This window comes from Hemitrygon akajei, chromosome 6 (genome assembly GCF_048418815.1).
Source record: "Hemitrygon akajei chromosome 6, sHemAka1.3, whole genome shotgun sequence".
Lineage (NCBI taxonomy): Eukaryota > Metazoa > Chordata > Chondrichthyes > Myliobatiformes > Dasyatidae > Hemitrygon > Hemitrygon akajei.
In genome coordinates, this window is record NC_133129.1 from 153,544,156 (window position 1) to 153,570,344 (window position 26,189).

Here is a 26,189-nt window from a genome sequence, read left to right on the forward strand (position 1 = left end):
ATATCTTTCTCATCAAAGTGATCATGATCATCTTATTTCAAAGTTCCATTTATATAGCTTCACTGGACATTCCCCCAGGAATGTCTTCTAAATAGTGCTGTGACACTGTCAGCATTCTTCCTTCTCAATTACCTCCAACTCCATCAAGCCTGAAGGATCTGTTAGAGTTGCCAGTCCCTGCCCAAGCCTTAATCATATTCTTTTATAGCTATGACAATCACTTGTACTGGCCCATACCCTGAATTACTTGCCAGGCTTCTTAGATTAAAATAACTAGTTTATCCTACAAGACCTTCCTTGCTCCCTGTGCTGCTTACTGGATTTGTTCCAGATGAGGGAATTATCAAATTGTCAATTTGTGTTAAATTGACTTTTGGTAAAAGCCCTCCTGATCATTGTTAGATATGGAGGCACTTATGGAAAAGTATTTTTTATAGTACAAGTACATTCAAGATTTTGGGTTGTTATGAGTTCAGAAACACATTAACCATAATGGAAAACAGAGCTTTTGTTCATCACACACTCTTTTGTTTGAATTGAAATCAATGACTGTAAAGAAGTAATGGATTTCAATAAACGCCTGATAAATGTAGCGACTTTTTTACAGCCCCAGGGTGGACAGCGAACTTTGAAGTGCCTATGGAAACCACAAACATAGCTGCAGCGAACGCCAGTGGACCTACTTTGTGGAGTTCAGGTGATGCAGTACCACAGGAAACCGGATGGGCTACTTTTTCAGATTTTTCCTCTCAGTTAAGGTAATACTTGTATATTGTAAGTCATGTTGATAAATTAGTTCCTAATTATTAATGCTGTCCTCCAGTCTACTACAATCAGATTAAAGTGCTAATCCCCTAAAGTTGCCTTTTGAATAGTCTTATTTTTTGGAATTAAAAAAAAATCTATTTGATTTTACATTGGCTTCTCACTGGCACACCAACTGCCTTTAAAAAGCGAGGTGATGTGTATTTGTTAAGAAATTTCAGAGTTAACGTACAGTACTCGAACCAGCCTACATCATACTTTGATTTTAATCACAATACTTGTATTTTCATTTCAAATTGCCACTACCTCTTATTTTTTTGTTACTGGGAAGATTACATGTCCAGCATAAATTAAAGGTGTCATGATTTTGGTGTAATTAAATTCCATACACTGGTCAAATGTCAATTGTTATGGAATCTGTACCTGATTAATGTAACAAAATCCTAGATGAATAAAGCTGCCTTATTGCACCACTCTCATATGGAGGCAGACAATAATGAATTTCCCTTAAATGGTCTGTGTGATATAAAAGTTACTTCTCTGCTTTTGTGCTTATGGTTTCCAGAAGTAACATGCTCCTTGCTGAGTTAATAGTAAGTGAATTTAGTAAGCCTGTGAGTCATTATATTGAATTTTTTACCAGGTCATTATTCTGTTTAATTCCAATTTTTTTCTCTCTGGTTCAAATCTATTTTCTTTTCCAACAGAGTTTAGAAGTTATTTTTTGCTCAATTGAATTCAGAAACAATGGCATTTCTTTTCAGATTGGTATAAATGAGTATATATGTACTGTGTGATTAATGTACAAAATTAAAGTGAATGTGATTGGAGAAATACGGGACAGTAAAATTAGTTTCCCTTCAAAATTAATTCAAGACTATTAACTCCTAACAGTATATTTGTGCTTACCCAAGATGTTCATATTTTCTCAAGTGTGAATAGTAGGCACAATGGTGAAGGTTTAAGAAAACATATGTTTTTCATTTAGTTCAAAGGATCCTTTAAGAAGCAGCTCTCCAATTGCAATGGAAACCAGCTTGGACCCAGTGGATGGCCCACACAGTTGTGTAACAACAAGTCATGAAGGTAATCTTTTTATTGATGCAAACGTTGATTTGCTGTGCTATGAATGATAATATTTATAATACTTCTGCAGCTTTCATTCTTCAACTTGTAATTTTGCCAGACATTCAATCTGACATATTAATTGATTCAAGGATTTCAGAGCTAAATATCATCCAACTCACTGCTTGGGATCTGCTCTTCACAGATATTTTTAAATTGTTTTAGGATTAAAATCTCTGTCAGGCAGATTGTCTTAATAACAAACCAAATTCAGCACCAAGAAAATGGTGGTTTGTCATAGCAGTCTAGTCTCAAGCTAAAACTTGCATCAGTTATTAAGAACCTGATGATCTAGATTACTTGAATTATCCTGATTTATGCAAATTTCAAGAATGCAAATAAACTTGACTATTTGGAGGGAAGTATGGTTTGAAATCAAAATTAGTATCACATGTTTTCTTTTTCAGTAAATTATTCTTGAAAACTATTATAGGAACAAAGTATTTTCCTGTTAATTGATGTTAATCGTATCAGTAAGTAAAACAAAGGACAGTATTATACACTTCATAAGCAAATGAACAGCCAAGTTTTAAAATGCATTCTCTTATCTGATGACAAGTTATTGTCTTCTACTTATTTCTAATCCTGCCTTTAGATTTTGTTACAAACTCGCAGCTTACCTGCAAGGAACAGAAAGCAGAGTCAGCCACATTACATTTAGAACCCAACTTGTCTGATGGTGAGGATGAAGAGGTGGCAACAGACCAAGTAACAGAGACAGTCACAAATGGTTCCATGAAGGAAACAGTAAGCCTTACTGTAGATGCCAAAACTGAAACTGCTGTGTTTAAAAGGTAGGTTGCTGAGGTGAAAGTTTTCTGAGTATTTTTCACCATCCAAATATTGTTAAGAAATAAGACATAGGAACAGAATTAGGCCACTTGGCCCATAGTAGCTAACCAAGAACCTATCAACCTCTGCTTTAAGTATACTCGAAAGTGTCCTCCATGCTGTCTGTGGCAATCAGTTCCACAGATTCACCACCTTTTGGCTAAAAAAAAAATTCCTTCTGATCTCTGTTCTAAATGGACGTCCCTCTATTCTGAGGCTGTGCCCTTTGCTCCTATATTCACCCACTATAGGAAGCGTCCTCTCCACATCCACTGTATTTAGGCCTTTCAATATTCTAGGTTTCAATAAGATCTCCCCTCTTTCTTCTAAACTCCAGCAAGTACAGGCCCAGAACCATCAAACGTTCCTCATATGTTAACCTGTTCATTCCCGGAGTTATTCTTGTAAACCTGGACCCTCTCCAGTGTCAGCACATCTTTTCTTGGAAAACTGCTCTCAGTATTCCAAGTGCTATCTGACCGATGCCTTCCTTATAAAGCCTCAGCATCTAATCCTTGTTCTTACATTCTAGTCCTTTGGAAATGAATGCTAACATTGCATTTGCCATCATTACCACAGACTCAACCTGCAAGTTGACCTTTAGGGAATCATGCACAAGGACTTCTGAGTCCCTTTGCACCTCTGATTATTGATTTTTCTTCCCGTTTAGAAAGTAGTCTATCCCTTTATTCCTTCTAATAAAATGCATGACCATACACTTCCCTACACTATATTCCATCTGCCTCCTTTTTGCCCACTTTCCCAATCTGTCCAAGTCCTTCTGCAGACTGCCTGCTTCCTAAACTTTTCCTGCCCTTCCACCTTTCTTTGTATTGTCTGCAGACCTGGCCACAAAGCCATCAATTCCATCATCCAAGTGGTTGACATGTGAAAGAAAGCAGTTCCATTACCAACCCCTGAGGACCACCACTTGTCACTGGCAGCCAACCGGAATAGGCCCTTTTGCCCCCTTTGCCTCCTGCCAATCAGCCAGTCTTCTATTCATGCTAGTATCTTTCCTGTAATACTATGAGCTCTTGTTAAGTGGCCTCATGTGTGGCACCTTATCAAAGGTCCTCTGAAAATTCAAGTAAATAACATCCACTGATTCTCCTTCATTGTCCTGCTTGTTATTTCTTTAGGGAATTCCAACAGATTTGTTAGGTAGGATTTCCTTTTAAGGACAATTATGTTATTTTTATATTATTGTTATATGCCCCCCCCCCCAAGTATTCCAAAATGTCTTCTTTAATGGTGAACTCCAACATCTTCCCAACCACTGTAGTCAGGATAACTGGCCCACAATTTCCTTTTTTTCTCCCTTCCTCCCTTTTTAAAGAGTGAAGTGACATTTGCAACTGTCCAGTTCCCTGGAACCATTCTAGAGTCTAGTGATTCTTGAAAGATCATTACTAATGCCTGTACAATCTCTTCAGCCACCTCTTTCAGAATCATGGACCATAGTCCATTTGGTCCAGGTGACTTGCCTACTTTCAGACCTTTTGGTTTCCCAAACACCTTTAGTAATAACAACTTCACTCACTTCTGCCCCTTGACACAGTTGAACTTCTGGCATACTACTGGTGTCCTCCACAGTGAAGGCTGACATAAGAGCAGGAGTAGGCCATCTGCCCTGTCAAGCCTGCTCTGCCATTGATCTGCATGATCTGGCCATGGGCTGTTCTCCACCTACCGACCTTTTCCTCATAACCCTTAATTCCACGACTATGCAAAAATCTATCCAACCTTGTCTTAAATACATTTACTGAGATAGCCTCCACTGCTTCATTGGGCAGAAAATTCAACAGGTTCATCATTCTCTGGGAAAAGCAGTTCCTCCTCATCTCCATCCTAAATCTACTCTCCCGAATCTTGAGGCTATGTCTTCTAGTCTCACCTACCAGTGGAAACAACTTTCCTGCCTCTATCTTGTCTATCCCTATGTTTCTATAAGATCTCTCATTCTTCTGAATTCTAGCAAGTACAATCCCAGGTGACTCAGTCTCTCCTCATAGTTAACCCCCTCATCTCTGGAATCAACATGGCGAACCACCTCTGCACAGCCTCCAAATCCAATATATCCTTCCTCGAGTAAGGAGGCCAGAACTGCACGCAGTACTCCAGGTGCAGCCTCACCAGTACCCTGTACAGTTGCAGCATAACCTCCATGCTCTTTAATTCGATCCCTCTAGCGATGAAGGCCGAAAATTCCATTTGTCTTCTTGATAGCCTGCAGTACCTGCATACCCTTCTGTGATTCATTCACAAGCACTCCCAAGTCCTTCTGCACAACAGCATGCTGCAGTTTTTTTTTACCATTTAACAGATAATCTGATCTTCTATTTTTCCCTCCAAAGTGGATGATCTTACATTTACCAACATTGTACTCCATCTGACAGACACTTGCCCACTCAATTAACCTATCTGTATCTCTCTGCAGACTCTCTGTATCTTCTGCTCAATTTGCTTTTCCACTCAATTTAGTGTCATCAGCAAATTTAGATATACTACACTTGGTCCCCTCTTCCAGATTGTTGAAGTATATTGTGAACAGTTGCAGGGATAGCACTGACCCCTGCAGCATACTGCTCACCACTGATTGCCAACAGAGTAACATCCATGTATCCCAATTCTCTGCTTTCTATTGGCTACCCAATCCATGCTAATACATCACCCCCAACTCTGTGCATTTTTACCTTATGGATAAGTCTTTTATTCAGCACCTTATTGAACGCCTTCTGGAAATCCAAGTAACTAGCGTCCATCTGTTTCCCTCTATCCACTGCGCTCATTATATCCTCAAAGAACTCCAGTCAGTTAGTCAAACGGGACCTACATTTGCTGAATCCATTTCTTTCCAGATGCCTTGCTATTTCTTCTTTAATGATAGCTTCAAGCATTTTCCCAAATACAGATGTTGAACTAACTGGCCTATAGTTTCCTGCCTTTTGCCTACATCCTTTTTTGAACAGTGGCATGACATTTGCTGTCTTCCGATCTGCCGGGACCTGCCCAGAGTCCAGAGAATTCTTGTAACTTATCACCAAAGCCTCTACTTTAACTTATGCCATTTCTTTCAGTACCCTGTGATAAATTCCATCAGGACCAGGGGACTTATTTGTCTTCAGGCCCAGAAGTTTGCTCAGCACTACCTCTTTAGTGATAGCTATTGTATCAAGGTCCTCACTTCCCATCTCATCTGTAACATCTCTCTTTGGCATGTTAAAAATATCCTTCACTGTGAAGGCCAACACAAAATAGTCATTCAAAGCCACAGCCTTTTCCTCATTACTCAATATCAATTTCCCCTTCTCATCCTCCACGGGACCTACATTCACTTTAGCCACCCCTTTCTGCTTTATATAATTATAAAAACTTTTACTATCTGTTTTTATATTTTGTGCAAGTTTATTTTCATAATCTATCTTCCCTTTCTTTATTGTTTGCTTCGTGATTCTTTGTTGCTTTTTAAAGTTTTCCCAGTCTTCCAGTTTCCCACTATTCTTGGAAAATTTGTACATACGAGCTTTTAGTTTGATTCCTTTTATTTCATTAGTTCTCCAAAGCTAGCTCTTCCTACCCTTACCGTCCTTGCTTTTAACTGGAATATACTTTTGTTGAGCACCGTGAAAAATCTCTTTGCAAGTCTTCTATTGTTCCTCAGCTGTCCACCATATAGCCGGTGTGCCCGGTCTACACGTAAAAAAAAATTATTTTCATCTGCCATTTCTTTGTCCCCCATTACTACCTCTAGAATCATTTTCCAGCAGTCCAATATCCACTCTCGCCTTTTACTCTTTATATATCTGGAAAATCTTTAGGTATCCTCTTCAATATTTTTGGTTAGCTTACCTTCATACTTCATCTTTTCGTTGTTATTTTTAGTCTGTTTGGTTTGTTTTTAGAAGTTTCCCAATCCTCTAACTTCCCACTATTTGGGATGTATCCATACTGTGTCTTCAGAATTGCTTTCAGAAACTCCAGGCACTACAGTTCTGCCATCGTCCGGGCTAGTGACCCCTTCCAATCAACTTTGGCCAGCTCCTCTCTCATGCTTCCAGCCTAATACTGATACATCTGAACTTATCTTCTCTTTCTCAAACTGCAAATTGAATTCTATTGTTACGTACCTCGTAACTGGGTGTCTTACCAGCAAAGATAGAAGTGTCCGTTGGAGTCTGGTACTATTTTCAAAACAGTGTTTATTAGTAAAAATATACAAATCAATATCAACAATGCAAATATACAGATAATACATGTTAGCAATACTAAACCTAAAAGTGTGGGTATAATAATAATCAATAATAAACAAGCTCTATCGTTGTCTAGGGGATAATGAATTGTCATATGGAAATATAAAGGTCAGTTCAGTTCATGCAGGCTGAGGTAGTTGTTGGGTCTGGTGTTTTAATCGTTAGAGAGAGAGAGAGAGAGAGAGAGAGAGAGAGAGGGAGAGCGAGCGAACAGTGACAGCCGGTCAAACCTTCCCTTATTTTCTTGATCCGTCGAGTCGTTGCTGTGGCCATTCAAGTATGACCCCTCCGTCCTTTAGCTAGACCGTTCTTCTGTGGTGGACTCGTCACCCAGGCAAGGGTGGACACACACACAAGCCCCCACGGGCCTCGCTATAAACACTGTGAGTTAAAATTGACCGATCCGTTCAGTCCCCGATGCCCACACTTACTCGTGGGTCCCAATACTCAAACAGTGCTCACGAATGTGTCTCCTGGTGTGTCTGAGGGGTGTCACCCCAGACCTCACTTTTATCCCTACTCACGGGGTCTCAGGTGTCAGTCAGTTTTGAATGGTTTAGCCCATCAAACCAGCCCTCTCCGCAGCCATAAGTCTTTTGGGAGTCATAACATGGTGGATAAACATAACTCTCTCTCAGGCTGTTATCAGTAACAGATGTCCTGGCATGTTTTCTTTTGTCTCTCTTACTCTCTCGTTAGCAGCATCGAAATAGTAACGGTTTGTGATTCTCCAAAGGGGGACATGGGCAACTCTGCACCCTTCTGCCCATCAGAGTTGTTCATCCTTCGTAACACTATCATATTATGATCACTGCTTCCTAAGGTGTTCCTTACCTTAAAGATTCCTAAACCAATCCGGTTCATTACACAATACCCAGTCCTGAGTTACCTTTCCGCCAATGGGCTCAACCACAAGCTGATCTAAAAAAACCATCTCACAGGCATTTTACAAATTCCCTCTCTTGGGATCTAGCACCAACCTGATTTTTCCTAATCTACCTGCATATTGAAATTCTCCATGACTATGGTAACAGGCCTTTTCTATTTCCGATTGAAATTTATATTCCACATCCTGGCTACTGTTTGGGGGCCTGAATATAAATACTATCAGGGTTTTTTTTACCCTTGCACTTCCTTAACTCTGCATACAAGGATTCTACATCTTCAGATCCTATGTCAGCTATTTCTAAGGATTTAATTTAATTTTTTTACTAAGTGGGCCACCCCACCCCATCTGCCTACCTACCTGCCATTTCAATACAATGTGTATCCTTGGATGTTAAGCTCCCAACTATAATCTTAGCTATGTCTCAGTGATGCCCACAATGTCATGTTTGCCAATCTCTTAACTCTGCTAGAAGATCATCTGATTTACTCTATATACTGCATGCATTTAAAAATAACACCTTCAGTCCTGTATTCATCACCTTTTTTTGATTTTGCTGCTATGTTACCCTTCACCTCATCCCATTGGCTGCAATTTTGCCTTTTCATCTGCCTGTCCATCTTCACGATCTCACTACACACTGCAGCAACTTGCATACAAAGCATCTCATCCTCAGCCTGTCACTCTGGTTCCCATACCCCTGCTCATTTAGTTTAAACCCACTCCAAAAGCTTCAGCAAACCTGCCTGCGAGGATATTGATGCCCTTCAGGTTCAGGTGTAACCTGTCCTTTTTATACAGGTCATACCTTCCCCGGAAGAGATCCCAATGATCCAGAAATCTGAAACCCTGCCTCCTACCCCAGTTTCTCAGTACTCATTCTTCTGTACCGTCATGCTATTCCTGCCCTGACTAGTATGTGGCTTGGGGAGTAATTCAGATATGACTACGTTGGAGGTCCTGTTCTTCAGCCTTTTTCCTAACTATACTCACTGTGCTGTACCTCTTCCTTCTTTCTACTTAAGTCATTGGTGCTAATGAGCATGGCAATGTCTGGCTGCTCACCCTCCCTCTTGAGAATCTTCTGCAGCTGCTCTGAGACATCCTGGACCTAGCATCTGGAGGCACGCACTATCCTGGCTTGTCTTTTGCTGTCACAGAATCTCCTTTCTGTCCCCCTAACTTTCACATCTCCTATCACTACTGTTCTACTGTTCTGCCTGACTTTATTCTTCCCAGCTGAGCCTCAGATCCAGCCACAATACAAATGTCCTGGCTGCTGCTGTCCTGATAGGTCATATTCTTCCCCACCTCCCCCAGCTGTACCCAAAGAGGTATATTTGTTGCTGAGGGAAATGGCCACAGAGGAGCCCAGCATGGACTGCTTTCTCCCTTTATTCTCCTGCTGGTCACCCATCTACTATCTGAAACCTGCATTTTTGGTGTGACTACCTCAGGAAAAGACTATTAAGTTTTCAGTCTTCAGGATGGTCCTGAGTGCATCAAGCTCCAGCTCTGGTTTTTTGACCTTGTCAGTCAGGAGCTGGAGTTGGGTGCGCTTCCTGCAGATGTACTCATCAGGGAGACTGTTAGGTGCCTTGAAGTCCCGCATCTCCTAATAGGAGGAGCATTTCACTGTCTGAACAACCATTCTGGCTACAAGTTTTTTACTTCTCAAACTTAAGTTCCAGACAGCGCCTGTTCTCACCCAGGCCTGTTGAGCCAAAGCCTGACCACTCTTAACACTGCCTACTCACACAATGGCTGCACCGCTTAAACCCCGCTTCTTTTTATTGGCCCTTGCTAATTAACCCTAGAGTTACTATTAACTCAAGCAATCTCCTGCTCTGCAGACAAGTCCTGACAGATCCCGATTACTTTTTTAAACTGGTGCATGAAGTCCACAAAGAACTGTCTTCGACTTTTTCCAATATTATTAATATTAATAATAATATTGTTATTAAATGTTAAGTGAACTATATTCATAGATTAGCAATTTACCAGACAAAATGGAATCAAGGAATTTCGTGACTGCAGCTTGTCATGAAGGAGGTTAGCATTAAAGCATCTGTTATGTGATTGGATTGAAATATTGACATTTTAAAAATGATGATATGCTCTTCCAGATTAATGTTTGGCTTGGATTTTGATAGTTTGAGGGAATTGTGTGCTGTGGAGATTGTGCTAATTTGATGGGTGATAAATGTTTTTAATGCCTCTATTGTACAAAATTTTCATCACATCACTGATAACTGGCATCATCAGAATTTTGTTTCCTATTTATTAGGGTCTCAGTAAACAAATTAGCTTTCCAGTTTATTGCTGCTGCTGCTTAGTGAAGTGAAAGAATGTTGCAATGCGATATTGCCTCTTTTTTGAAAAGGCAAAGTACAACTGTTTATAGCTTACACAGTAAGCTACCTACCAAGACATAGGTGATTAGTAATCAGGGATTAGTAATACATAGCTACTCCTTTCTGAATGTTGGTCCTAGGGTGTCATGCCATTCTGGGATTTGGTAACAGTTGTTAAAGACTGTTTACAGGATCCATCTCCCTCCTATCATTTCATTCTCCTTTGAGATGTATAGCACCCATAGTCTAGTCCAGGTTTCATCCAGCTTTGTTCCTTTGCAGCTGGACTGTTGTTATTTTGGAATACCTTCTCTGTTTTCCAGTTTGCCCAATTATGTAGCATCCTAATTGTTAATACTGAGCAAACGTGTTTAACTGTCTTGGCACACAGCTCCACTATCTGCCTTTGAGGCCTTCAGTACCATTGGAGATATCTTAGAGTGGGTCCATTGTTTTATTCAGAAGTCAATTTTGTTGTTTCTGATTTGTCAGGCCTCTGAGACCTTGGGTCTTGGTAAAGTAAGCTAGTTTCCCAATTTATCCCAGTGAGTTCTGATGAAGGGTCTCGGCCCGAAATGTCAACTGTTTACTCTTTTCCATTGATGCTGCCTGGCCTGCTAAGTTCCTCCAACATTTTGTGTGTGTTGCTCGGATTTCCAGCATCTGCAGATTTTCTCTTGTTCCAAATGTATCCTTGCCACTTAGAGAAGTGAACTATATCTCTTACCTTGTGCTGGATGTGTTCATCCAGCACTTACTTTGATTCCACAGCTTTACCTAGATTTTGGTGCATGAATCTTTGCCATTCTTAAGCTCAATATTAATTTCTCACAGTTAAATAGTTCCTCTTTGTTTTACTAAAATTTTAGTTTATTTTTTGACAATGTATATTAAGACTAAAATTAAAACTCAGAAATTTACAACAGTTCATGAGAATAACAATATTTTCTGTGCTAGATTTCCTAGAATTTATAGCACATAAGCAGGGCATTTGGTCCAGCTGGACTTTGCTCGTCCTTGTGCTGCTCCGATGTTAATTGCTTCCTTTCCACTCTCGTGCCCCATATTCCATCATTCCTATCTTCTTGAGTATACATCAGCACTCTACCTGAATATGTGTAAAACATTTCATCTAACAGGGGCTCCATATTTTTACCATTTTCCTAACTCTGCATCTGTTTTGTAAGTAGCTATATTTTTATTTTCTGAGGCCATTGTAAGTGGGAACAGTTTAGAAACATAGACTTTCCAGGCAATTTCATGGATCCAGACTTTGTTCACCCTACCCAACCATCTAAGTTTGCTGACTGGTCACCCCACATCAACCCACACTTGCACTTTGCATCACAAGTCCAGTGGCATGGTCTGAGTGGCAACGAGAATTTGAAGACGTGCCTCAAAGTGTCTATAACAGCCAGTTAAAGTGCTGTAATTTTTACAACTATTAAAATTGAAATAAATTTTAAAAATAAACGGTGACTAAAAACTTAATAATGTCAAAGCAAAGATAACTTCTCCTTTGCCGACTTCTAATTCTTACACTGCAATGGAGATTGAAGTATTTACAGTTTAGTTTATGATCTTTTAAGATATTGCAAAGTCGGTTCTGATGATCAGAGTGTGTTTGGTGGAAACCTGCAGGGAGTGGATTCTCACATTAAAGTGGAAATATGCCAAATGTTTTAATACAGTTGTACTAAGAAAAAATTGATTGTGAATCTTTGTTGAAAATCATAAGCAAGCTCATAGTAGTTCAGTTGGAGGTTTTCACAATTTAAGCTTCCTTTCTCTTTCTCTCGTGCATTTGGCTTCAGAGTGTTGAAATCCTATCGGTATGTATGACAATTAAGTGTAAATTAACTGAATGCTGTATGTGTAAGCAAGCAGACTTCTGTAATCATAGAATTCCTTTCATATGATGGCATGACTTTGAGTCAACATTTGAAATAATACATCAAGGTTTAATGTTGCCTGCAAGATGATCGTCATTCATTCATGCCTTTCCACATTCCCCCTCCCATTTGCATGTGAAATTTTTCACAAACTGCATGATTGGAGAGTGAGTTTCATAACAAGCGTGAAAGTATTATTATTATTATTTAAACCAGCTATTTAATCAATTTGACTTTTTCCCTGTTTAGTGAGGACATAAAGTTGTCTACCTCTGAAGATGTTTCTTCAAAATATATGTCTCAAGATAATTTGGAACCTCTGAAAGTGACTCCAACATCACAGTCTAATGATTATCGAATTGATGGGTATGTAGATTTCATATTGTAATGAATTTTGCTTCCTGATAATGTATGAAAGATGAATAGTTCACTACATTTCTTGCATGGTGGGATCATTGTTACAAAGGAGAATGAATTTGAGTTATTTACTATAACAGGTTTGTTTTTACTAAATAGACTTTTATTTTAAGGTTATAATGTTATCTGTTTTTCATGCTTGTAAAATGCAAATAATCAGCTGCACGATTTGTCAAAGAATTTCTAATTGTGTATCAAGTGACTCTTAATGGGCACAAAGAGCACATTTTCAGTACAGAACAGTAGGGCATTGATGGCTGCATATGCCTCTTTATTATGGAAAGGAAACATGGAAGGCAGAGTGAGGTGGTGGGTGTTGCACTAGTTGGGGTTGGTTTTCAGAGCCAACTAACCTGGGTTGACAGCTGCAAAGAATGAATGCATGATGGCTTTTAGTTTAGATCACACAGAATGACTATAAATGATTATGAACCATTTTTGTATTTCAATTATCTAGATTTGCTTTTGTTTCATTCGGGGTTGATAATATCAACACTAAAAGAATTGGTTGAAGTATAATAATTATCAGATCTTAAGGTCTAATTTAACACTTAAGTAATATAAATTTGTACGTTTTTGCTCAATGAAAGTTTGTGCAAATATATCTCACGTTTAATCTAGGAAGTTTCTAGGTGTCAAGCAAACCTTTTTGGGCTGCAACAGAATGATCAAAAATGTGCTTGATTTTAACTGTGTGACAGTGACATACTAAGCATTAGTCTGTCTGGTCCACTGGGGTGCTTGGTACAGAGGAGACAGGCAAAATGAGTTTTGGGATTGAATGCTAGGGAACTTGGAACACTAATTTGAAAACTAATTCCTGTTAATGTAACAAAGGTTAGTAGGTGTCAACCACAATGTTTTTTTTTGATGCAGTTTAGTCTTTGTTTAACAGTAGATTTTCTATTAACAGCTTGAGGCACTCTGAAGAGAATACAAAATCTCGAGTAAAAGAAACCATGAATGGTCCCATCGACAATGTAGCATCAATGGAAGAAGTCAAGTAAGCAGCCATTGTAATTTCCTTTTTACCCTGATATAGTATACAACTTCAGTATTCCTTATATTTTGTGATAGCCATTCTATTTTTTTTTAATCATTGACAGTACTTTTAGTTTGCATAGTACCAATGATTGCAATCTCTGTAATATCCAATTATTTTCTGGCAACTTGTTACTGAATTTATATTAAAAAAGCTAATATTAAGACCCAAACTTTTTACTATCCTAATGTTGACGACTTTTGAAAAATGGTAACCAACTAGTGTGTGCTATTCAAAGTCAATCACAACAAACTAAATTGACAGGATTACTAAATGGTTTCAGAAGCAGAAAATTGTTTGTTACATTGGGTTAATTATGAGGAAGGGTTGCTTAAGTCCATCTTGATCAAAGTCATTAGTTGTTTTAAACATTCTCATTTTAAAACTAAGGTCTAAATTTATTTTTAAGATAATATGCTTTGTGCAACAATAAATTTAAAAATGAGTTTTCATATTGTGAGCTAGTTATTTGTCTTGTAGGATGCACTGAAATGCTTTTATGTTTTAGTTTGATATGGGATACTGTTAAAATATTATAATATTAAATTTTGGTGAAATAAGCAAATAGCATGCTTCGTGTGTAGAGAAATCTTCTGAATTTGTAAATATAATTCACTATCAACCACATTGAGTTCAATTAGATTAACTTAAGAGATGGCTGGATTGCTGTATGAGGAAAGCAGACTCTATCTATTTCCTGCTGGTGTTCAGATCTCATTGAAAAGGACATATTTATAGGGCTCGACAAGGTAGATGCAGAGATGATGTTTTACCTGGTTGAGAACTAAGAATCCTAGTCTCAAAGTAAAGGGGTGGCTATCTGAGATGGAGATTAAAATAAAATGTTCATCCTGAGTAATGAACCTTTAGAATTCTCTACTGTAAAGCACAGTGGGAGCTTGTATGCTAAGTGGATTCAATAAAAAGATTGAAGGACTAGTAGTTGTTGAAAGAATAGAGGGAAATGAATTTTGTGGAAGAAGGTGAAGGTTAACCATAATCTCATTGAATGTAAGTGTAAACACATTTGCCAGAAAATGTTTAAAAACAAGAATACAGTTGGGATTAAATCCAGTATTTACCACTACACTGAAATAATACAATTACAATATATCCATGTAGGTCAGTTGCAGATCATTAATGAGGGGATACTGTGTTGAGGATATTTGAACTCGGCAACAGGGTAGAGATAGGTTGAGGAAGTGGACAAACAGTCAGCAAGTGGAGTTTAATGAGAAATTGTGAGGTTGTGCACTTTGCTAAAAGCAATCAAAAGTTGGCCTATTATCTAAATAGAGATTATAAATGAGTGGAAATATAGAAAATAAAATGGTTAGCGGCTAGGCGCAACAAGTATTTAGGAAGTCCAATGCGATTTTGGCTTTTTTGCAAGGAGATTTCAGTTTAGAAAGAGGGAAGTATTGTCACAATTATATGTGGTGTTAGTGTGGCCCCAACACGAGAAATTCTGCAGATGCTGGAAATAAGACAATAGACAATAGGTGCAGAAGTAGACCATTCGGCCCTTCGAGCCTGCACCGCCATTCTGAGATCATGGCTGATCATCTACTATCAATACCCGGTTCCTGCCTTGTCCCCATATCCCTTGATTCCCCTATCCATAAGATACCTATCTAGCTCCTTCTTGAAAGCATCCAGAGAATTGGCCTCCACTGCCTTCCGAGGCAGTGCATTCCACACCCCCACAACTCTCTGGGAGAAGAAGTTTTTCCTTAACTCTGTCCTAAATGACCTACCCCTTATTCTCAAACCATGCCCTCTGGTACTGGACTCTCCCAGCATCTGGAACATATTTCCTGCCTCTATCTTGTCCAATCCCTTAATAATCTTATATGTTGCAATCAGATCCCCTCTCAATCTCCTTAATTCCAGCGTGTACAAGCCCAGTCTCTCTAACCTCTCTGCATAAGTCAGTCCGGACATCCCAGGAATTAACCTTGTGAATCTACGCTGCACTTCCTCTACAGCCAGGATGTCCTTCCTTAACCCTGGAGACCAAAACTGTACACAATACTCCAGGTGTGGTCTCACCAGGGCCCTGTGCAAATGCAAGAGGATTTTCTTGCTCTTGTACTCAATTCCCTTTGTAATAAAGGCCAACATTCCATTAGCCTTCTTCACTGCCTGCTGCACTTGCTCATTCACCTTCAGTGACTGATGAACAAGGACTCCTAGATCTCTTTGTATTTCTCCCTTACCTAACTCTACACCGTTCAGATAATAATCTGCCTTCCTGTTCTTACTCCCAAAGTGGATAACCTCACACTTAGTCACATTAAACGTCATCTGCCAAGTATCTGCCCACTCACCCAGCCTATCCAAGTCACCCTGAATTCTCCTAACATCCTCATCACATGTCACACTGCCACCAAGCTTAGTATCATCAGCAAACTTGCTGATGTTATTCTCAATGCCTTCATCTAAATCGTTGATGTAAATTGTAAACAGCTGTGGTCCCAATACCGAGCCCTGTGGCACCCCACTAGTCACCATCTGCCATTCCGAGAAACACCCATTCACTGCTACCCTTTGCTTTCTATTTGCCAACCAGTTTTCTATCCATGTCAATATCTTCCCCCCCAATGCCATGAGCTCTGATTTTACCCACCAATCTCCTATGTGGGACCTTATCTAATGCCTTCTGAAAATCGAGGTACACTACATCCACTGGATCTCCCTTGTCTAACTTCCTGGTTACATCCTCAGAAAAACTCCAATAGATTAGTCAAGCATGATTTGCCCTTGGTAAATCCATGCTGGCTCAGCCCAATCCTATCACTGCTATCTAGATATGCCACTATTTCATCTTTAATAATGGACTCTAGCATCTTCCCCAATACTGATGTTAGGCTGACAGGACGATAGTTCTCTGTTTTCTCCCTCCCTCCTTTCTTAAAAAGTGTGATAACATTAGCCATTCTCCAATCCTCAGGAACTGATCCTGAATCTAAGGAACATTGGAAAATGATTACCAATGCATCCGCAATTTCCAGAGCCACCTCCTTTAGTACCCTAGGATGCAGACCATCTGGACCTGGGGATTTGTGAGCCTTCAGTCCCATCAGTCTACTCATCACCGTTTCCTTCCTAATGTCAATCTGTTTCATTTCCTCTGTTACCCTATGTCCTTGGCCCATCCATACATCTGGGAGATTGCTTGTGTCTTCCCTAGTGAAGACAGATCTAAAGTACTTATTAAATTCTTCTGCCATTTCTCTGTTTCCCATAACAATTTCACCCAATTCATTCTTTAAGGACCCAACATTGTTCTTAACTATCTTCTTTCTCTTCACATACCAAAAAAAAAGCTTTTGCTATCCTCCTTTATATTCCTGGCTAGCTTGCGTTCGTACCTCATTTTTTCTCCCCGTATTGCCTTTTTAGTTAAGTTCTGTTGTTCCTTAAAAATTTCCCAATCATCTGTCTTCCCACTCACCTTAGCTCTGTCATACTTTTTTTTTTAATGCTATGCAATCTCTGACTTCCTTTGTCAACCACTGTGGCCCCTTTCCCCCCTTTGAATCCTTCCTTCTCCGGGGGATGAACTGATTTTGCACCTTGTGCATTATTCCCAAGAATACCTGCCATTGCTGTTCCACTGTCTTTTCTGCTAGGATATCCGTCCATTTAACTTTGGCCAGCTCCTCCCTCATGGCTCCATAGTCTCCTTTGTTCAACTGCAACACTGACACCTCCGATCTGCCCTTATCCTTCTCAAATTGCAGATAAAAATTTATCATATTATGGTCACTACCTCCTAATGGCTCCTTTACTTCAAGATTGCTTATCAAATCCTATTCATTACACAACACTAAATCCAGAATAGCCTTGTCCCTGGTCGGCTCTCGTACAAGCTGTTCCAAGAATGCATCCCGTAGGCACTCTACAAACTCCCTATCCTGGGGTCCAGCACCAACCTGATTCTTCCAGTTCACCAGCATGTTGAAATCCCCCATAACTAATGCGACATTACCTTTGCCACATGCCAATGTTAACTCCCTATTCAACTTGCACCCAATATCCATGCTACTGTTTGAGGGCCTGTAGACAACACTCATTGGGGTCTTTTTGCCCTTACTGTTCCTCAGTTCTATCCACACAGACTCTACTTCTCCTGATCCTATGTCCCCCCTTGCAAAGGACTGAATCTCATTCCTCACCAACAGGGCCACCCCACCCCCTCTGCCCATATTTCTGTCCCTACGATAGCACGTATACCTTTGTACGTTCATTTCCCAGGTCTGATCTCCCTGCAGCCATGTCTCTGTTGTCCCAACAACATCATAGTTACCCATTCGCACCTGAGCTTCAAGCTCATCTGCCTTATTTCTGACACTTTGTGCATTCAGATATAGAATTTTTAGCCCATTTCTCCTCTCTCTGTTTAAATCGCTGCCTATTGTGCTTAACCCAGCTCCACGAACTCCCATCGGACTATATGCCCCTTAAATTTTGTTGTCCTTCCTAAATTTACTTCCTGCACATTTAACTCCATGTTCCATCAGACCATCCCTCTGTACGTGTCCTCCTTATCACTTGTTCTGCCTCACCTTTCTCTACTACACACTTAATATTCTGGAACCGTGTAGTCCCCACCTGTCCTTTATTCTTCATCTCGCTATCCTCTCTCACATTCTGGATCCCTGCCCCCTGCAAATTTAGTTTAAACGCCCCCCGAGCAGCACTAGCAAACTTTCCTGCAAGAATGTTAGTACCGCTCCAGTTCAGGTGTAAACCGTCCCGTCGGAACAGATCCCACCTTCCCTGGAACAAAGCCCAATTATCTAAAAACCTGAAGCCCTCCCTCCTGCACCATCCTCTCAGCCACGTATTAATCTGTATAATCCTTCTGTTCCTTGCCTCACTCGCACGTGGCACAGGTTGCAGTCCTGAGATTGTTACCTTGGAGGTCCTGCCCTTCAGTTTCGCACCTAACTCCCTGAACTCACTACGCAGGACCCCCTCACTCATCCTACCCACGTCCAAGGAACACACACAAAACACTGGAGGAACTCAGCAGGCCAGGCAGCATCTATGGAAAAGAGTAAATAGTTGATGCTTCGAGCCGAGACCCTTCATCGGGATGGCCTGATGAAGGGTCTCAGCCTGGCACAGATCAGCCATGATTATATTGAAGGTAAGCTTGATGGTCCAAATGGCCTGCTTCTCCTTGTGTATTTCAGTGTTGCGGAGATTGATATCAGCTCTGATAAATCAGAAGAAATTAAGACAAATGTGTAAAATTTCTGACCAAAATAACTGATATTGATGGAAAATTAGTCTCATCATTCCAAATGTGCATGCAGCTCTGGGCCATTTGAATTAGCTCATCAGCTACTTTTTTAACTGTCATTCATTCCTTCACTTTATTTGTGTTGGAGCTTTATAGGGAGCTTCATTCTTCTCCATTTCCTATTTTTCTGTACTTGACTATGTTTCCATTATCATCACTTGCTGCTTCAGAGAAAATAATTATTTGATGGCAGATATTTTGAAAGAAATATCTTCAAGCTTAAAATAAAAATGAAAATTGCCTGCAATGTACAGCTTGTTATTGGAACTATTTGTTCCCTTTCCCACAAATGGAGGCAATTCAATGCATTGAGTCAGTACAGACTTCCAGCAGAGCAATCACATCAGTCCTATTATCCCTGTAACCCATTCTCTGACACACATCAATTTTATCCCAATTTGTCAGCCACCCAGCTACACTGATATCCATGGACAAAAATAATAGGTATATAGCAAACATGGTTATTGTCCCTTCTTTAAAAGAATAAAAAGCTGCAGAATAGTGAGATTTGGGGATCATTGTGCACAAAACATACGACAGCACACGAGGGAAAGTAATAAAATAATGCCCCTTATTTCAAAGGAATACTTACATCTCATTGCCATTGTACAGGGCATAATTAAGATTTTAGGAGAGCTGCAAATGATTTTGGTCATTCTCTTTGAGCAAGGTATTAGTTTATAGATGTTTGGAAAAAGGTTCCTTGGAAGATTATGGACATGGAAGGATTATTCAACATGGAAAGGTTAAACTGGTTGAGATACATTGAAGGTTAGAAGAATGATAGCTGATCTTATTGAAACATAATTTTTTTTATTTAGAAGTACAGCACAGTAACGGGTTCTTCCAGTCTAATGAGACTGCACTGCCCAATTGCACCCATGTGACCAATTATCCTACTAATCTGTCTGTCTTCAGAATGTCCAAGGAAAACTGAGCACCCAAAGGAAACCCACGCACACATGAGAAGAATGTACAAACTCCTTGCAGATGCGGAGGGATTTGAACCCAAATCGCTGGCACTGTAAAACGTTACGTTATCATTGCCACCCCTATGTATCTGTGCCTCAGCATAAATGCTGAGAAGATGCTTCCTGCTGTGAGAGAGCCCAGAATCAGAGAACACAAAATCAGATAACCAGATAACTCGGGGGGAGGGGGGGGCTACCCATTTAAAACAGGAATAGATTTTGAAATTTGAGTCCTTGAACTTCTTGCTACAGAGAACGATGTTCTTGTGTTTAAGTCTGCAATTTAAATGTTTCTAAGGAGTGAAGGAATCTTGGGTAAAGTACAGGGAAGTGGACATGAGGAATTTTGGATCTGTCATGATCCCATTGAATGCCAAAGTAGGCTCCAGGTACTGAGTAGCCTACTCGTATTCCCGGTCCTTATACTCGTTTTCAGATTTAGTGACAAGAAGGATCCTGCAAGATTGGGTCTGGGAATGCAACTGTTCATAATCTTTATTAGTGACTTAGACAGTAGGGCCTAGAGAAATGTTTTCCAGCTTTGCTGAGGAAGCCCAGCCAGTTGGCAATGTGGTCTAGGAGGATGATACAGAGGAGCTTCATGAACATATTAAAGTGTGGAGTCATCCACTGCGTTAGCAAATTTAAAAAGTATATATTTAAATGGTGTAAGATTGAAAGGTGTCAGAGAATCAGAATCACGTTTATTATTACTGATACATCATGAAATTTGTTTCTGTAGCTGCATACTTTTACTATGTTATAATAAAAATAGTGTAAAAGAGGAACAGTGAGGTAGTATTCATGGACTGTTCTTAAATCTGATGGAGGAGGGGAAGAAGCTGTTCCTAAAACATTGAGTTTGCATCTTCAGGATACCTCCTCTATGATGGTAGTAATGAGAAGAGGGCACTGGTATGATTGTTGCCCTTTTGAAGCAGTTGGGAACCACTGACTGCGGCAGTGAGAGATTGAAGATGTCCTTGAACACTCCTGCCAGTTCGTTGGCCAGGTGTAACATCAGGCCCTGACACCTTGCAAGGGTTCACTCTTTTGAAGGATGTGTTCTAATATGGGCACCTGAGCCAGAGGTCATAGGGTAGCCAGATACTGTGGGGATTTACTCGGATGTAGTGTTATTCACCCTTTCAAAACGTGCATCAAAGCCATTTATGCTGTTAGGCTTTGCTTTATGGCAAGTACTGGCATGCAAACCTTACCACAGCTGTTGTGCATACGATTGTGTATTTAACTGCAGATAGAATTGCCTTTTCACTCTTATGATGGCCTTCTATAGGTTGTACCTGGGTTTCTTGTAGGCCGGTTTGAAAAATCTAGCCCTCAGTATACTACAAATCTCTTGGTTCATCCAGAGCTTCTGTCTGTGGCATATTCATTCAGATTTGAAGATACTGAATATTGTCCAGTCCACCAATTCAAAGCAGTCCTACAGATGCTCGTACTTCCTACTACTATTGCGGTCCTCAGTCTCTGTCTCTATCTGGGAGGGAGTGAAGTAAAGCCAGGTGATCAGACTTGCCAAAGTGCTTTTTTTTATAAAAAAGAGATTGGTGTGTCCTTATACATAAGTCACACTGAAAATAGACGTGCTGGCTCAAAAAGGATATACTTGTTATTGATGAATGCAGGAAAAGTTCACCACTGAATTCTGGGATAATATCAGGGGTATCGTTAGTTCACTTATCAAAGCCAGTCACAGTTGTACCAAACTTACATGGAATAGAGCCAGCAATATTCTTGCCAAATTTTCTTATAAAGGTGAATGTGCAAAGCAGAGTTTGGATGAAATGTCCTAATAAGGCTATCACATGTTGGCAGATATGAAGAACTTGTGTAGGAAGCACATCTGGAAGAAATGTGGCAGATAAATGCGTCCTTAAGGGCTTGGTGCATAAATAATAGGATATGCTGCAGGAAAAGAGATGTGATGATAGTGAGCACAGATTTGAGTCTGACCTAAATATCAACTGAAACTTAATGGATTGAATAGGTGATTTTTATCCTGTGGATTCTATCCAAATTAAGTGGATTCAAATTGGTGCTGAATTATCTGAGTAAAATGCCAAAAGCTGTATTTATTAGGCTGATTGCATTTTGTCAATTTAATAAACCATCCCAAATGCCACTTTAATTTATGAATATTCCTTGCATTCTGTATGGATTTCAAAATGTGCATCATGTGTCAGGGAAGAAAAGTGTCAGTTTGTAGACTGAATCATGCTGATTGCTGACTGTGTGAAATTGCTTTATGCTGTACTCTCTGTAGAAATGTTCAACAGAAATTTCACTCCATTTTCTTCAGTTCACTGGAAATTGCTTTTTCTTTTGTCTTTTTAAGGACGGCTCAACATGTCTTGTCACCTGAAGCTTCAATTAATGGACCTGCATGAATAATTCTGCCTGCTGTTGTCTACTCCAGTCTGAGCAGCTACTATCCAGGGTTATCAGTGGGGTTCACTGGAGGCACTGGGCTTAGGCCTATCAAAGCCAGTCACTGCTGCACTAAATTTACACGGGATCAGGACCAGCAATATTCTTATGAGATTTTTTTTTTTAAAGATGGATGTGCAAAGAAGAGTTTGAATGAAATGTGTAAATGAAGGTATTACATGTTGGCAGATACAAAGAACTCTTGTGTGCATTTGTATAAAATACATGTTCTTTTAAATGGGTTGATCAGTCCATTAAATATATTGCCACTCACGTGATAATTAGTATTGTTGCCATAGTAAATGGTTATAAAAGTAGAATATTTTATAAAAAAATGTGTATACTTAAACCTAACGTATATAATTGCAGTATACCAATTGGAACACATAGTGTGACCAAAGTGTTTAGAAATTTTCATACTTTTTTTCATCTTGTATAAGACTTTAACTTTCAGTGTTTCTTCCAAGTGGGCAGTGTAAATTGTAGAGGTGAAATGCAAATGTAAAAGTGTTATTTTGAACGAGTTGCCTATATTAAACCAATTGCTAGAGGAAATTCTAATTCTAAATGTTCAAGGGTGGCTCTTTCCTTCAGATTTTATTTGTAAGCTTTTCTTGAAATCTAGAAGATGAGTATTGGAAATTCTTTAATTCAGAACTTAAACATATTTGCTACTGAAGATGAGTTGATCATTTGGTATGTCACTGAATAGCCATAAATATGTTCATCCTTCTGCGTTTTTATATTTTCAGAACAGATTATTCAAAGATGAAAAATACGATTAGCTTTGAATTGCATGTGGCTATTGTGTAGTTCTCTAAAGATCTGCATCAATTTTGCTGTTTTATAAAAAATTCTATTGAACCACTTACCAATTTGTTTTTAAGTTCCCTTTATTTTAGTTGCCAGGTTAATAGAACTTGATCAGGGTGAACTGATACCTGAGCACTTAATATTAGTAGGCTAGAAAATTCTGTAAAAAATAAACTTCTAAGGAGTGAAGAGCCCTATTTGAGGAAAGTATGACAGTAACTTCTACTTTTAAATTCAGGGAATTGAAGTGTTAATGGCATATTGACCCTCTTCATGGGACCTTACTGGACTGTTCATCGAGGTGAGAGCTAGCACTGGGTTATGCTAAGGCAATTTTTTAAATGTCATTTGACAAAGTGCCTACGGTACAGGTTTAAGGCTGAAAAGAGATGATGATAATGCATGATAAATTTGTGGAAGAATATTTTCACATTAGAAAATAGTGTCTGTTCCAGGAAAGTAAAATCAGATGTGCACTCACTTATTAGTGTGGCCTGTTCTTTGCAGCATCTACAGTAACGATATTGTTGGATCCTTCAAGCACCTTAATACATTCAAAGTCAATGAAATATTTTATATCAACTTCATCACTGTTTTTAAAAATTAATAACAGCTTGGGTTTAGAGTTCTAGAAATAAATATTGAAAAAATAATCAAACCAAGCAATGCAATTTTCTGTGATCTTCCAAACTGCTTTGGGGTGGTAAAATCCAAATTCAGTTGTTAATGCTTGATTCACCACTTAAACCTCTAAAATATTTGATCACAGATACTTGAAGATTGGGATGCTCAAGCATCCTTTGCAGTGTAGCAATTACTTAAAACTGTGGTAGGAATATAGTGTACATTTTTTTAAGTAACAGATGAGGAGGAGATGGAATATTTCCAAAACAAAATGGTGGGAGTAACAATGTTGTATAGCTGTGGCTGCCAAATTGGGGATAAAAGTCTATTCCATCTTGACAATCTTTATTTGCAAGGTTTATGTGTTTGGTTGCATGAGAAAATGGCAACAAACTTTTTTAGTGTATCGCTAGGATGGACATAAACCACTGACACAAGTACAAAATGTAAAAAAAATATTGGCTTTTTACTGTCAAATTATTCTGGTTGTATGATACACGTTTCATTTGTCCAATTTCAGATGTGCATCCAATATAAAATGTAAATATACCTTGTTAAAATTAATGCCTTTAGTTAAAGTTTGCAATAAACTGAATTGCTTAAGTTGTATGAAAGTGAATTGTTTAATTTTTATGAGTGTGGTGATTCCACTTTTAGTTTAGTGTTCTATGATGGCAGTTACTACAAAATGCTCAATTCTCAGATGTATGAAAACCAACTTCCTCGTAACTAGCGTGTCAGCACTATGCTTTAAATTTATTCACAAGAATAGAGGCACTCTTGGAAATCTGCAATTGGTTTAAAAAATAACCATGGACTGTAAAGAATACAATGACTACTTTGAGAAAAGAATGCTTGTATGATACTTGTAATTAAATATTAGATTGTTTACAAATTAGTTTAAGCTACTTAAATTTATTTTGTCAAGTTATTCAGCAAGGTTTTTGTACATGGGAAAATTTTTACCAGGATGATTGAGTCTCTTTGAAATTTGTATCCCACTGGATTGAGCTAATATGGATTATTTAATAGATTACATTTGGTGCCATAGTCATATTTTGCATGCTACAGTTCCCAAGGAGACATTGGATTGCGTAGAATACGTGAGAGTTTAAACAAACTGAGGGGGGCAGTGGACAGATTTTGCAGGGCATGGTTCCCGAGGAGTCATTGGATTGCAGACAGGGAGCTTAAAAGAAGCGATCAAGGGCAGTGGGCACTATAGGCAATAGATGCAGGAGTAGGCCATTTGGCCCTTTGTGCCAGCACCACCATTCAATGTGATCATGGCTGATCATCCACAATCAGTACCCCGTTCCTGCCTTCTCCCCATATCCCTTGACTCCGCTATCTTTAAGAGCTCTAACTCTTTCTTGAGTTTGCATTTTGCATGCTCCAGTTCCCGATAAGACATTGGACTGCACATAATTAGGCACTTGGCAAGGTCCAATAAAAAGAAGTTAGGTTAAGCAGAGCGGCCATTGGATGAGTGGGCCAGTGTTAAGTGTAGGGAGTTGAGGCTTTGGCTTAATCAAGGAAGATTGAATTTAAACACAAGAAATTCTGTAGATTTTGGAAATACAAAACAACACACAAAATGATGGAGGACCCCCCCCCCCCCCCCCACCGTGGGGAATAGGAGGAAGGTAAAGATTTGTTTGGTTGCAAGACCCCTTTAGATATGGCAGAAGATGTGGAGAATGGTGTGTTGGATGCAGAATTTCATGAGGTGATGGGTCAGGAATGCTGTTATGGTGGCAGGACGATGGGGTGAGCACATATGTCTGGAAAATAGGGGAGATGTGTGTGAGGATAGCATCAATTATGAAGGAAGGGAAACCCTGTTCTTTGAAGAAGTAAGGCGTCTCTGATGTCCTGGAAAAGAAGTAAAGAATATGGCATGTATGAAGATATCCATCAGTTTTAGGATTTCTGCTGAGATTATATCTGTTCTTAAGTCCGTTTTTGAGATGGGTTTTGACTTTGTCTTGAGTGGAATAGAGGCAAGATTGCCCAAATATCCCACTGTGGGATGGAGTCAGGGGCACTTGTATTTACTCCTGATGAAGGATTCTTTCAAATATTCCTTCCAGTGGGTGTGTATGTTCCTGATGAGTTCCTGTTCCTGGCTCTCAGGGGGATGGTATTGTGGCTGCTAAGGCAGTAGATGGGTTAAACAATGCTGAAAATCTTGAGCATGTCGCAGCTGTCAGCAAACACAATATCGATACAGGACTACAGATGATGAAATCTGGAACTACAAGCTACTGCAGGAATTCATTTATATGAGAAAAGGAAATCAATCCTGATGTAGGAATTTGGCCCGAAATTTTAACAATTGCTTTATTACCCCAAATGCTGTTTACCCCACTAATTTACTCAAGCAGATTTGTAGAAATCATGGTACACCTAGCTTTCTTGACTTTTTGTTAAATCGATTACAGATCCCCA

At 39.4% G+C, this 26,189-nt stretch overlaps 1 protein-coding gene across 5 annotated transcripts in view; it reads left to right on the forward strand.

Annotated features, from left to right (window-relative positions):
• Positions 1-24,352, forward strand: part of ppp6r3 (protein phosphatase 6, regulatory subunit 3) — a 134,253-nt gene extending 109,901 nt beyond the window's left edge. For 3 of the 5 annotated variants that reach the window (XM_073049604.1, XM_073049606.1, XM_073049607.1), the window contains exons 19-25: positions 608-758; positions 1,754-1,851; positions 2,486-2,684; positions 12,029-12,046; positions 12,356-12,472; positions 13,437-13,526; positions 22,210-24,352. In XM_073049604.1, the coding sequence (XP_072905705.1) occupies positions 608-758; positions 1,754-1,851; positions 2,486-2,684; positions 12,029-12,046; positions 12,356-12,472; positions 13,437-13,526; positions 22,210-22,261 (725 nt within the window). In that variant the 3' untranslated portion in view covers positions 22,262-24,352. The remainder of the gene's footprint in view (positions 1-607; positions 759-1,753; positions 1,852-2,485; positions 2,685-12,028; positions 12,047-12,355; positions 12,473-13,436; positions 13,527-22,209) is intronic. The other 2 variants (XM_073049605.1, XM_073049608.1) reach the window with 1 other exon arrangement.
• Positions 24,353-26,189: the final 1,837 nt, after the last annotated feature.